This window comes from Temnothorax nylanderi, unplaced genomic scaffold, assembly GCF_030848795.1.
Source record: "Temnothorax nylanderi isolate EJ_2023f unplaced genomic scaffold, tnyl_v1.0 TNYL_tig0052_pilon, whole genome shotgun sequence".
Taxonomy (NCBI): domain Eukaryota; kingdom Metazoa; phylum Arthropoda; class Insecta; order Hymenoptera; family Formicidae; genus Temnothorax; species Temnothorax nylanderi.
Genome location: NW_027249114.1, coordinates 571,517 through 584,371, shown reverse-complemented (window position 1 = coordinate 584,371; position 12,855 = coordinate 571,517). Strand labels below are relative to the sequence as shown.

Genomic DNA, 12,855 nt, shown 5'->3' with positions numbered 1-12,855 from the left:
AAGTTATCTTCTTTATTTTTATATAAATCATTCCTTACAATATTGCAACAAGTTTTTGATAGTATCATTATCGAATTCGTCTCGCAGAGAAGAAAAAATCATGTTTTCAAACGTTTTAAAGATGCTCATTTAACGAAAATTGTATGAATATAATGCTACTATCTTCACAGATTTTTAAACTAGAATCTGTGATTTTTTTTTTTTTTAGGAAATTGGACTGGATTTAAATTAGATTTCAGAAATTTTTTAATAAAAATACATAATTATCACTATTGTTTCTACTTTTCTCGGCAAAATTGCTTTATTATTCATGTGCCAACGGTTTTTCTCGTTGTAGAAAAAGCATCGCATTTCACGCATCCGCGCGTTTCGATCGAAAAGTGTGCTCGATGCGTCGAATTAGAAGTTGATTTTTGATGGTCGCGCCGTTTAAAACACTGGGTCCTCGGGATTTCCATTGCAAATCCGTCTCGCGCGCGCGTAATAAAAACAACCGCTCTGTAAAATTCGATTCGTTTGCGACGCGTCTCGGTAGTGACGCGAAATAACGGAACCGTGGAATCTACGAGCGAGCGACAGCTGCGCAATGACACTGCCGAATGTCACAAACTGTCCAAGTTTCAAGATGATTTTGGCAACTTTTGAATGATAAAAATTAACTAAATTATTAATTAAATATCACTCACTAAAATCAGAATTGGAAATATTAAAATTAAAATTGAGATTTTAAAGACAATTGAACAATTTAATTAATTTAATAGACTTCGTGCAATAAAGACAATGAATTTATAATAAGTATCGTAAGTATAATAAGTATAGTTATTAAATAATAACCTAATAACTATAATATTCGATCTGTTCTGGGCTGCTTATAAACGCTTTGATGCTTATAAGCATTATAAGCATTATAAGCATTATAAGATGCTTACAATTCTTAACATGTAAATCGTGGAAATATTATTTCCATAATTCCTGTGTTTTTAAGATCAGATACGTAAGCTTTTTTTGTTACGGGCTTTGCTGGTGAAAGGATTCGGGCTAACAAGCTTGAAAGTTTCATGTCGACAAACTTGAAGGAACCGTTACGGGTCTCCCCCCGGGTGCGATTTATATCTAAAAGGGAGCGAAAGAGGATCTCATCATCTTAAAGGACTTTCCTCGTACGACGATCGGTTTTTTCTGTTGGTCTTCGGAAATGCGAAGTAAAGTCGAGCGCCGTCGTTGCCGCGACAGTTTCACCCACGACATGCCTCTTTACGATCCCCGTCGGTGGTAAAAACGTTATAGCATCCCCGATTGTTCGCCATTAGTGGCGTCTGCGATGTCAAAACAACATCACATTCCACTATCGGCCTTATATCACACGAAATTGGGGTGCAAACCTTTGACGAAGAAATAAAATAATGGAAGGAGCGAGACTGACAGAAATATTAAAATAATATAGACATTGTAGACGATAAGAAGTGCATTATTAAGTTACGTTAATAAAGGTAAATATTTATCCTTACGAACCCACCCTCGATGACTTTCTCCTTCACATATATTATAAAGGTTATCCTCCTGAATAACCTTCAGAAAGTTTTAACCGTCGCTAAGGGTAAATATTTACCAATATTATTTCTCATAAGATTTACAGTTATAGCTATATAATAATAAAAATAATAGGTAATAGATAATAACGATAATAACGATTTCATTTCCAAGAAGGTACGATATAAGGGACCGTGTCTCTCTGTCTGGAATTTTCGACTGAAATTTCGATGATTTCTTAATTCTATATCGCTCTTCTTCCCCTCTTCCCGAAAATGCTTCTCTGTCAATTGAAATTTGACGTGCAGACAATTTCTATCGACAACCTGGCATTTCAGTTCAAAGGCAGTTTCACGAAGGCCAAGTAACTCAAATTGACGATCTCCCGAATTCTGCCTGCTGGTATCCTTTATCGAAAATTCGATCAAACTGTCTTGAATATGTGATTACAGTGGCTTCTACCATCGATATCCAATAATGCTTCGATAGCTGTCTCGTTAGCTTTTGCGTGGCCGCTTTTTGATAAAGTCGTCATCGAGATGAAAGTTCGCGGAAAATATCCGTATATTTTCGGATTTCGCAAATATTTCTGGCCTTAAAGTTAACCATAAATACGATAAATCGTGAGAAAAGCAAGAGAGAGAGAGAGAGAGAGAGAGAGAAAGGAGGGGAAACATGAGAACTGTGAGTTCGAAATTATTTGATAAGCAAATATTTGAGTATGTTATTGCACTTTTATCAAGTTTGTCTTATAGATAAACACGAACGTTCATGTATCAAGCCCGAGGTAAGTAAGTACATAATTAGTATATTGCGGGAAAAACATTAGACGGGGGCAGGAAAGTTTCGCGCAAGTCGATCCACGACGTAAGAGAGGTCTTGCCCTCTTCTCAGGGGAAGAACGGATCGGGAAATTTTGGGCGCGAAGTTGTTAGGTAACTTGTAAGTCCGGCTTAGTTTCTCGAAGTTGCCTCCGACGAAAACTTGGTGCCTTTGCCATTCCTAGTATAAATTAGATTCGGATGAGTGATAATAAGATAAATAATAATAAAAACGAAAATTAGGTTACTAGTTATTAGTCTCATGGGTAGTAAGTAATGGGCGAAAGTTTCTTTGCTCTAAGGGAAATTTGACCGGTGTAAAGTTCGAAATTTAATTTAGCCAAGATATTCTATATACATCTATAAAATATGATTACATTTTTTATATATTAATGGCGTTTCGCAATATACGATTGATGGTTTTTAGGTCAAAGATTAAAAATTAAGATTAGGAGCTTTCGCACGTCATTATAGGTTCAATGAAAAAAGCGGAGTCTTTCCCAAGTTCCGATCGCGGCTGTCGGAGCCTTGATAAATCGCGACGCAATGTCGCTGCTTATCAGCGACGTTGCCCTTAATGGCGCTGTCGTCCTTCGAGATATCAGCATTAGCGGCTGGAACTCAGACGTTTATTGCGCAACTTTCGAGGCTATTGCTAGGTGAATATATCGAGTTATATTCCAATTGCATTACAAATTTTCACACGTGATGAGATTAAAAACACTTGTTAAATAATATCTTTTTGCACGAAAAGTAAATTGGGATATTTATTAAAATATAGGTAGCTGCATTTCGCATCAGTTTTTATGTTCCTTCGTTTATTTACGAATTATTTACGCATTATTAAAAGCAGATGTAAATGATTAAAATTGTTTTCCGCATACATATTATGTCATGTAAAACAGGTGACTTAAAATGAATACTACAGGATTAACCCCTTAATTATCTCTCAAGTTTGTGTCGATGATACAATTAGCCTTGAGATATAATTTCTTCTCAAATTTGGACTCAAAGTTATGACTGAGATAGATGAGATGGGCGGATAATAATGAAGTTTGTCGAATAGCTATGTACGAAGAAGCCGCCGTGAGATAATCAAATTTGACGTTAAATGGCTCTCGTTAAGGGGTGAGAAATAAAGGACGGTTTTAAGGAAAATCTCCGGAGAGTCGGTCCGGAGGTGGGTTTCGACTGTCCCTGTTGAAAGTCTACGCGCGATCTCTCGTTCCGCGCGTCCACCTTCGTGAATAATTCATAAAACGATAAAACTTTCAATGCCGAGTACCTACTGGCAAAAAAGCGTCGACAGACGCAAAAGTCGAGGGATCATTATCGTTTTTCATTGCCGCTTCAGTCAAGGCCGCCTTGGGAAATATTTGCAATATACTCGTATTAATGGCGTAAAGCGCGATTGGAAAGCTCGCTTGCGTTCATATTTTATTAAACTCGCCGATTATATGTAATTACAATTGCATTCTAATTATACATAAAGCATAGTATATAATATCAGAATAATCCGTATATTAACTAAACTAATAATTATTAATCGTACAATAGTCATTGAAGCTTTGTCTTCAATTCGTTTGCAACGAGGATATTAAAAGCATGAATTTTATTCATTTTAATTAATATTGCATTAATATTGCATAATTGATATTACTCATATATTATGCATATCCTTATTTAATATATTACATTTCGTTAGTTTTGGCGCGAGATATTTCCTTCGGGTCGATGCAACATAATTTTAATAAAGAAAGGACGGATCGCGCGCGAGAGCCTACGTGCGGCTTAGCCTCTCATATTGGTGATGTATCAAGTACATGCATGCGTGATGTACGTACACAATGTGGATTTATGCCTCTCGCTTCCAGCTGGCGACCTAGAAAAGGGGATGCCGATATTCCCCTCTGCATAAACCGAATATCGATGCCACGCAAACGGCGAATAAATCAAACAAATTCGCGAAGTCTGTGCATTTCTCGTCATACTAATATGAATTTATGCGCTGTATTTGCGAGACACCGTTCTGTAAAAAAAAAAGAATAGATGGTGACATTTTATTGTAAGAAAATATATATAATTAATGTAAAAGAATATTCTTTTATATTTTATTATATTTCATAAAGTTGTTGTGTTTGATGGAGTCTTGAAATTTTCTTACAGAGCTGACAATTACATACAGAGCTAAGTACTTGTAATAAAATTGACTTAGTAATTCTAATATCACTATTTATCATGAAAAATTGTCGTACCGCTTAAAAATATATATCTCTTAAAAAGCTTCCGAATTATTGAACCGTTCTTTTTCCTTTCTTTCTTCTCTATATAGCATTTTTTTTCTTAGATATTAAATCGCTACGTTTCAGGTCGTCCTTTAGAGACTGCGTTTTACCGACAATTTTTACGGTAATTTTTCAAGGGTGATACCTCAAGCTCGATCTTTGCTACGGATATAAGTTCGTTATTCTTGCCTTTGCCCCATCGCCTTATTATTAATCACATTTTTTTGCGGTAGCCGTTCTTTGACCGGAATACTTCGCTTTCGTTCATCTTTGAGATGAAAGAGAGATAGTTCTCGTTTGTAACTTTTCTCTATCGCGATCGTTCCTTTGTTTCCGTCAGCGGGCGGATTCCTTCCCGCTAGAAACCGTTCGGCAACGATTTATGAATTATTCACGGAACGGACGAATTATTCACGAGGATGATTGCACGAACGGTTCGCGACACTTAATTGTAGGCAACCGAAAAGCGGGGCAAATCCATAATTTAAGAGTATACCTCCGATCCTCGTCGCGGCTCGCTTACACTCTGATTGTAATAAATATAGAGCGACACGTTTTAATTTCCTTATTAATTAAAATTTCTCTCTTTTAATATGATGGGAAAGATATGAAAATATAAATCTGTCGTATAATAATGATGACGATGCTTTTGTGTCGCTTTTAGATAAGATTTTCCATTTTTCGATATTTTATTTGTACATTGTTAATATATTATTATTGTAATAATCATTAATATTATCGTTATAACTTTTAAAAATCTATTGAAGCTTAATAACGCTATAATTTCTTCATTAACAAACTAATCAAAGATTTGAGTAGAGTCAAAAAAGTATGTCGTTTTAAAACTAAGAGAAGATTCAAATTTTTTACTTTTCGTAATTTTACCAAAATTATCGTCTTTTAAATTTAAACTGCACTGCCTTTCGGTTGATACACGAGGGCGAATGCAACTGGTACCTCTTCGCTTGCAAGACACGTCATTGCCGATTACCAAACTTATTTCTTTGCGCGAACTCTCGTACGATTGTTGAACGTTTAACTTTCGCGATATCGAGATATCTCTCCCACGAACGTGTGCTATTGCGCGGACGTAATATATTATGTTCACCCTCACATTCTCTCCGCGTCTATTCTTTATATTACGTTATCATTCTAACAAGAATAATGTAACGTGCTCGTGGGCAAGCATTCGAATATTTACGATTCTTTATTCGATTTCACAGAAATTCGATATTTTCTGCTGTAAATACTTTTCTTTAATGATCCTTTCGCTAATCATTTTCCGAAAATGATAAATTATTTCTTAATTAAAATTCAAGTTAAGATATATTTAGGAAAGAGTTAATATTTAATTACAAAAGCTTTGTGTGAACATTATTTTTCTTTTATTGTCTGAATAAAGCTTTACCCTATATTTATTAATAAGTCAGTGAATCTTTTACTAATTGGCTGTATTTGTGTTTTAGCCTCTTCTCCGACTTGAGAAGCCTAGCAGGGACAACCCTGATGAATCTCTTGGCAGCCCTTTTCATGGTTCAGCTATTGTTCATCGTAGGAGCTGGAGGAGTACAGGTATTTTTTACGTTTTTCTATTTTTATCTTATAAAACAATTACCTCGTCTATTATACAAAATCCTTTTCTGAAGAATCTTAGGTTTATATATATGAAAAACTTATAAATACCGTAGCTACACCTTATGCAAAATACAACTATAAAATGTAATAACATTCTTCGCATACATCACGAATAATGGGTGATTATTAAAAAACTATTTGAAAGTATCATATTTATCAAGAAAATTCGCTTGACATGTCATACCTGACAGATTTGAACTGTAATGGTTACCCAGATATAACTAGAAAAAAGTTAGAACTACGTTGATACAACATTTTTCATTTAAAATTACCTCTCGTGTCTGTTAGTGAAATATTTGTGTTTCCTCCGCGGATCCTTCTCTGTACAAACATAATGCGAAAATCGACTTAGATCCGTCGAGGTGTGAATTCCGGTGGCTGCTTTCGGTTCTTCCGCTTTCACAGAGATAAAGATGAGAGATAGAGAGAAAGAGAAATTCCGTTTCGTGCTCAGCACATCGGCGAGAGTTGCGAGAAAAGCTTTCGTCGGGACTTCCACCGTCTAATGTTCTGCACTTGAATCCCCTTTAATTAAGCTCCAGAATCCGCAAGCTCGTCGCGAAACGCGACAGATTCCTGAATCCTTCTTTTTTCGCTCTTTTGTCCGTTCCTTCTTTCGTTTCGCTCGGAAACATCCAAGGAGCGATGTCAGGCGTTCTCGTATACGAGGATGCCTAACATTGTCACTCGAATTCTCCCGGCGAAATGCGATGCCGGTTACCGACAAACCGGGAGAAAGCATTCCGGACTCTCTCTCTCGAGCGACTATATCGCGGACGGGAGGAGAGAAAAGTTGTAGGAAGACGTTGGGAAGCGTCGATTAGAAACTCAAAGCGGAAATTAGCGGGCATTCTTATTTCCAAGTTTTAATTGCGTGTCGGTGACGTCGGGCTTTTCGCCACTGACGACATCAGGATTCGTGCCAAAAATTTTTCTCATCTATTTTTATTGCGGATTTTAATATCGCGCATGATATCGTTAATTTTGTCATGCTACCCTGGCGGTCGCGTTGAATTAGCTATAAATTGCTTTAATGACTCCGATGAGATTAAAAAGGGCATTATTGATCATCCTATTTTTACGCTGTTTAATCATCCGTATTATTGAGGTATACTATTTTTGTAATTATTTTTAATTCGAAATAATGAAAAATATACATCAATTAACTTTGTTGATTAAATTTACTGGAAATTTGATCATCGCGATTTCATTATCGTTTTTACTAACGTAATGAAGCAAGTTTTGTTTTTCACGTGAAATGTTAGAGCGTAATATATACAGAAAATTTATACAATGTTACCATTAAATCTTAAAAAACTATTAGGTCTTCCATAAACTATAATTTAAATTACTCGAAAATGTGATAAAAACATAATTGCAATTTAGTAATTTACAACATTTCTTAGAATAATAACATAATAGTTTCTCTTTAAAGGGACGCGCTTACAAGCAAATATCCTTTGCGAATTTTATTGAGCACACGTTGCGATGTTTAATTACTAGCCACGTATAATAATGACGCATAAAAAATAAAAGACGCAAAATGCCACGTGCCAGTCTCGTCAGTCGTAAAAACATCGTGAATATTATTCACTGGGCAAAAGTAAATTTCATTGCATTCTTCCCGCGGAAATGAAAAACGTATATATGCCATGCCTGCTTTGAAAAGAACAGAGAGGAGAATTTCTCTTAGATTTAACAACGAAGAAACAAGCGCGCTCTCGTTTCTTCACCTTTAGATAAAGAAAAGACTCACTGCACTTGCAACGGATATATTTTTCTTTACAGAAATAGAGACAGAACACATATTATATGTATATAAAATAAAAATACACATATATACGTGCATATATAATATATGCGTGCCGAAAAAATCCGCATGGAAACGAGATTCTTTTTAGGTCAAATGTTATTCATCGCAGTTGCAAATCGTGGCCTTTGATCTTTGAAGATCCTCTAATGGGATACATTTCGTTTTAAAAATATAGCCGAAACACGAGATCTTTTCATATGCGAGTAACATATGAAGAGATCTCGTGTTTTGCCTATATTTTTAAAACGAAATGTATCCCATGTAATATATAATTCAAGTTCATATTTTCGGCTTCATATTCATTAATTCTGATGTGAAGCTATCGTAACAGAATATTTTCATCTTTTTTTTGCTTGATATTTACCAAAGTAGAGAAAATTCCTGAATATAAAATTCCATATATGATACGGGCAAAATTAATTATATATTTTTTCTTTCAATCTAAATAATTAATTTATAAATATATATGACACATTTAATTTAAAACATCATAAGTCTAGCAAGTATTTTGTGCAAATTTCACAGAAGAATTTATCGGTTTTTTGTATAATGAAATCTGTATCATTTTTTTATTTTATTCAATTTTATTTAATTAATATCATCCACACACACGGGAAATAGCCGTATAATAAAATTTGTGAGACGTATTTCTTTTTCGAATTTCCTAACCATCAAAAAATAGAACTAATTGGCCCTTAAATTTTATTCTATCAATAAATAACGGATAGAGGACGAATAAAAAGAAAGTAAACCGGAAATATATCGGCGATTTTACGCATGAACAAAAAGAAGAGAAGGTTATTTAAGTCGAGTTAGTGTTTTTTCTACGAGGTGCTAAATTTCATGACCACGAACTGGGCAAAGCTCGCCGCCAAGAAAGACCCTACACGCGAGCAATATATCTCGTCGTACTCGTACATGCAGCAGAGGCGAGAAAAAAAAAGATTCATCTCAACGGAGGTGTACGAGCGAACGCGTTAGATGTTACGAGGTCAGAATGCCGTCCCTTCGAGACAAGCCGCCCTTCCGTGTAACTCCCTAATTGCGGTCTTGTCTTGTGTCAGTATGTATAAGACGAATTTGCATTGAATGTATGTATGTATGAGCGAGTTTCTAACATAATATTAAACTTGATGCAAATATAAAATCATATTGCAAGGAAAAATTGATGTGACATTAAAATAATGTTACAGTACAGGGATATGTAATAGAAATCGATTAAATATTATTATGCATACAATACACCTCGCAATTATACATCGTGCAATTTTAACAGCACACACTATTCTGACAATTAATAACTCGTTATATTTTAGAGATTAATTATAATCGAAAATCCTGATAGCTCTCGAAGCATTAGTTTACGAATCATAAGTTGGATAAATGCTGCCCAATGATCGTGCACAATACAAGTAACTACGCTTACACGCATATACCGATCTATCATCTGTTATTGATTTTCTCAGTTCAGATAATATTGGATTTTCCTGCTCAGCTATTTTGCATTTACATGCTTGCTACATGCAGGTTGATACACATACACTACTGACTACAGCAATCAGCTGCTTTTGACAGATTGATCATCAGTAGCAAAGTTTAGATGACACGTGCAAATTATATAATCTGTTTTTTTAATGGATATATAAATGATAACGTACACTGCACGCTATTGTATACGCAAGATTACCGGGCGGCAATTTGTGTGGCAAGCCCGCCCATTATTATCTCTTTGCACGAGATACGAGCATTTTCTGTGAATAATTATTTAGCGGGTAACGTTTATCAATATGCGCAACCGATTAACTCCACAATTAATTCGCTAACGTAAACGTGTCGAAGCGACGGCAATTTTTCGAAGCCACATCGCGCGTTTTACTCGTTAGATGTTAATAGGAGTCAAAGCGATAGGGAATGGAAAATTTTAATCACCATTCCGTTGCGACATTTACGAGCGATAATTATTTCCTCAATCGATGCCTAGACTCGAATATATTTTTGCGCTTTGAACTTTTCGCCGATGTAAACGTAATTTATCCACAATTTTCGGACTGACGCGTGCTGAATACATGTAGCTCGCTGGTCGAGCGATTCGAGTAACAAAAGGACGTGATAAACTCGACCGATTTATTAATAATTAATTTAAAATGCAAAGAACAGAATGTTCAGTGTGAATTTATTTTACGAAACGTTTAATGTCGCGGAATAGCAAATCGATTGGCACGCAACCTTGGTTTGTCTCTTGCATGTTAAAACTTGCTAATGATGGCCAACTTAACAATATCAGCTGGTTGTTATTGATTACTCTATTATTTGTAACACACGCTTAAACTTCAACCTAACCTTGACATTTTCGCTTCAAATTTTACTAATTTTCGGTACTAATTAATCTCTAGAACACGTTGTTGAAGTACACTGCTTGTACGATATCTTGCATAATTATAATTAAAAGATATAAGGAATAAAACTATAAGATTATTTTAGCTGCATTTCGATATTTACTGTTAGCAACTGTCAGTACTGAAAATCTATGGTATACGTGACGTAAAATATAGAAATATATAGATTTTTAGTACTGACAGTGAATATCGGAATACAGCCATAAAGAAGAAGAGTTATTTTTATAGATTTAAATATTATAGATTTAACAATGAAATATATACTATTCTGACTAGCAGCTCAATGTACGACTGGTGATATATCAGCATTTTGAAAAGTCGACAAGTTTGTGAAATAGCTTGACATTATTTTTTATCCGACAAGAGATATCCGACAATAGAATATCAATAACGATATTTTCCGTCGACAAGACAGATGCAATGAGCAGGGGAGGAGTTTATTAGAGACGGCAAAATCCCACTTCGTCATACCGCTTGACGGAGATAAATCTCCGTCGGTTGTGTGTGTAATTTCACGGCCGTCACGAAGCAATTCGGCTTTATTGTTACCCGCCTCGGGGATTCGTGAGAAGAGGGGCGCAAAATAAATTAATTCAACCCGCGAGACCCCTCGCGCATTTTCTTGGTCCCGATTTCGAGTAGTTTTGACATGCGGTGCTCGTTTCTGCGAAAATCGAAGAGAGTAAAAAAGAATGGGGGCAATAAAGAAAAAAGAAAAAGAAAAAGATTTATTATAGTCCGGGGCAAGTATCGGCAAAATGAAGAATATAGATAGCTAGAAAAGTTAAGATAAATATTGCACAAGAATATTGAAAGTATTATAAGTAAAGTAGTAGTGAAACAAGCGAAAAGTTAACAAAAAAGTTGGCTTTTTACTATATCCCGATATAATTAAAAACTTTTTTTTATTGTAACTAGGAGAACGCAAAAGATTTTTAATAACCGCAGTAGAGAATATGATAGAAAAGAATCTGCGAATGTTATTAGGAATTTATTATAAAATAAATAAAATTTTAGAATAAAAAAAGAAGTGCCATTTTGCTAATGTTACCTAGCTACTACAAAAAGAAACAAGCTTTCTAAATTCTCATTTACCGAAGCATTATTACATATCCAAATATATCATGGATGTAGACGAAGCAACTTCCATGTTTACATTGTATACTTTACATTCCTACGGCGTTTCCGGTTCCGTCCAATAGAGCAGTAGTGCATTCCGTGTGCAGCTCGCAATCTCGATATATCGCCGTCCCGCATTAAGTCAGACACGTTTACGAGCTCTGTACCACAGCTAGGGATGCTGGCAGGCGAGATAAAGTTTTGCGGGCGAGATAACGTTTTGGTCGGAATTAAAAGGTACGAACGGGAGGGATATTAATCCATCCTAATGTTCCTTCCAATCTATCTGAAGTCCTTGTTAATAGTGTTTGCAACGATGTTAATACGTGAAAGCTTTATGCTGGAATGCTAAATTAATCATTATACTTAATTTCAATTAATAAATAGGTTTTATGTAATAATTATAAAATATAAAATTGCGCTTATAAATTATCATCAATTTTGAAATAGGTAAATATTATTATAAATAAATATTAAATTATAATTTCATTAATAAATAAAAATAACGTATTAATAAAATAAATATTTTAATGGTTCAGGTATATAGACTATAGACACTTTCTATTATATGCATACGTGTAATCAAGAAAAGGGTATTAAATATCAATAACTTGATCCTTGTTACAAGAAAACTACACTGAGAAAAAATTTGTCTGCATATTAGTAAATATTAGTTTGCATACAACTGTGACTCCATTTACTAAAATGAAGAAATTTTTCCTTTTTATTGGTATATATGTGTATTTACTGAGAAAAAACTATACTAATAAAAAGGAAAATTTTCTTCATTTTAGTAAATAGAGTTACAGTTGTATGCAAACTAATATTTACTAAAATGCAGAAAATTTTTTCTCTCAGTATATCGTTTACTACTAATATAAATCACGATTTTATAAACGCTGTTTAAAATATGCTTGTTACAAAAAAGTATTTAATATTATAAATTTGTTGAAAATTGATATTAAAGATTTACGTATGATTTAATAATATGGTCTGCGTGTGTACGTGAAATTGTAAATTCATCGCAAAAACAATTCTTGCGCGAGAACATTCGTGTTAAAAGAAGATTGATAGCGAATACCAAGGATTCGGACTTGTCGGTGATTTACAGCCTCCCATCACGTGTGATATTAAAGGTTATTTCTTGGGCGGGGAAGTTTAATAACGCGCGCATTAAATCACTATAATTAGTACGATTATGCGTATCGTAGAAGCGTTGTTTCTCCTACATTTAGGAATATGATATATCACATCCT

The 12,855-nt window shown here is 34.7% G+C and overlaps 1 protein-coding gene across 2 annotated transcripts in view; it reads left to right on the top strand.

Moving 5' to 3' along the window:
- Window positions 1-12,855, top strand: part of LOC139772658 (adhesion G protein-coupled receptor E3) — a 72,258-nt gene that overhangs the window by 31,148 nt on the left and 28,255 nt on the right. For both annotated transcript variants that reach the window (XM_071706512.1, XM_071706511.1), the window contains exon 4: window positions 6,103-6,208. In XM_071706512.1, the coding sequence (XP_071562613.1) occupies window positions 6,103-6,208 (106 nt within the window). The remainder of the gene's footprint in view (window positions 1-6,102; window positions 6,209-12,855) is intronic.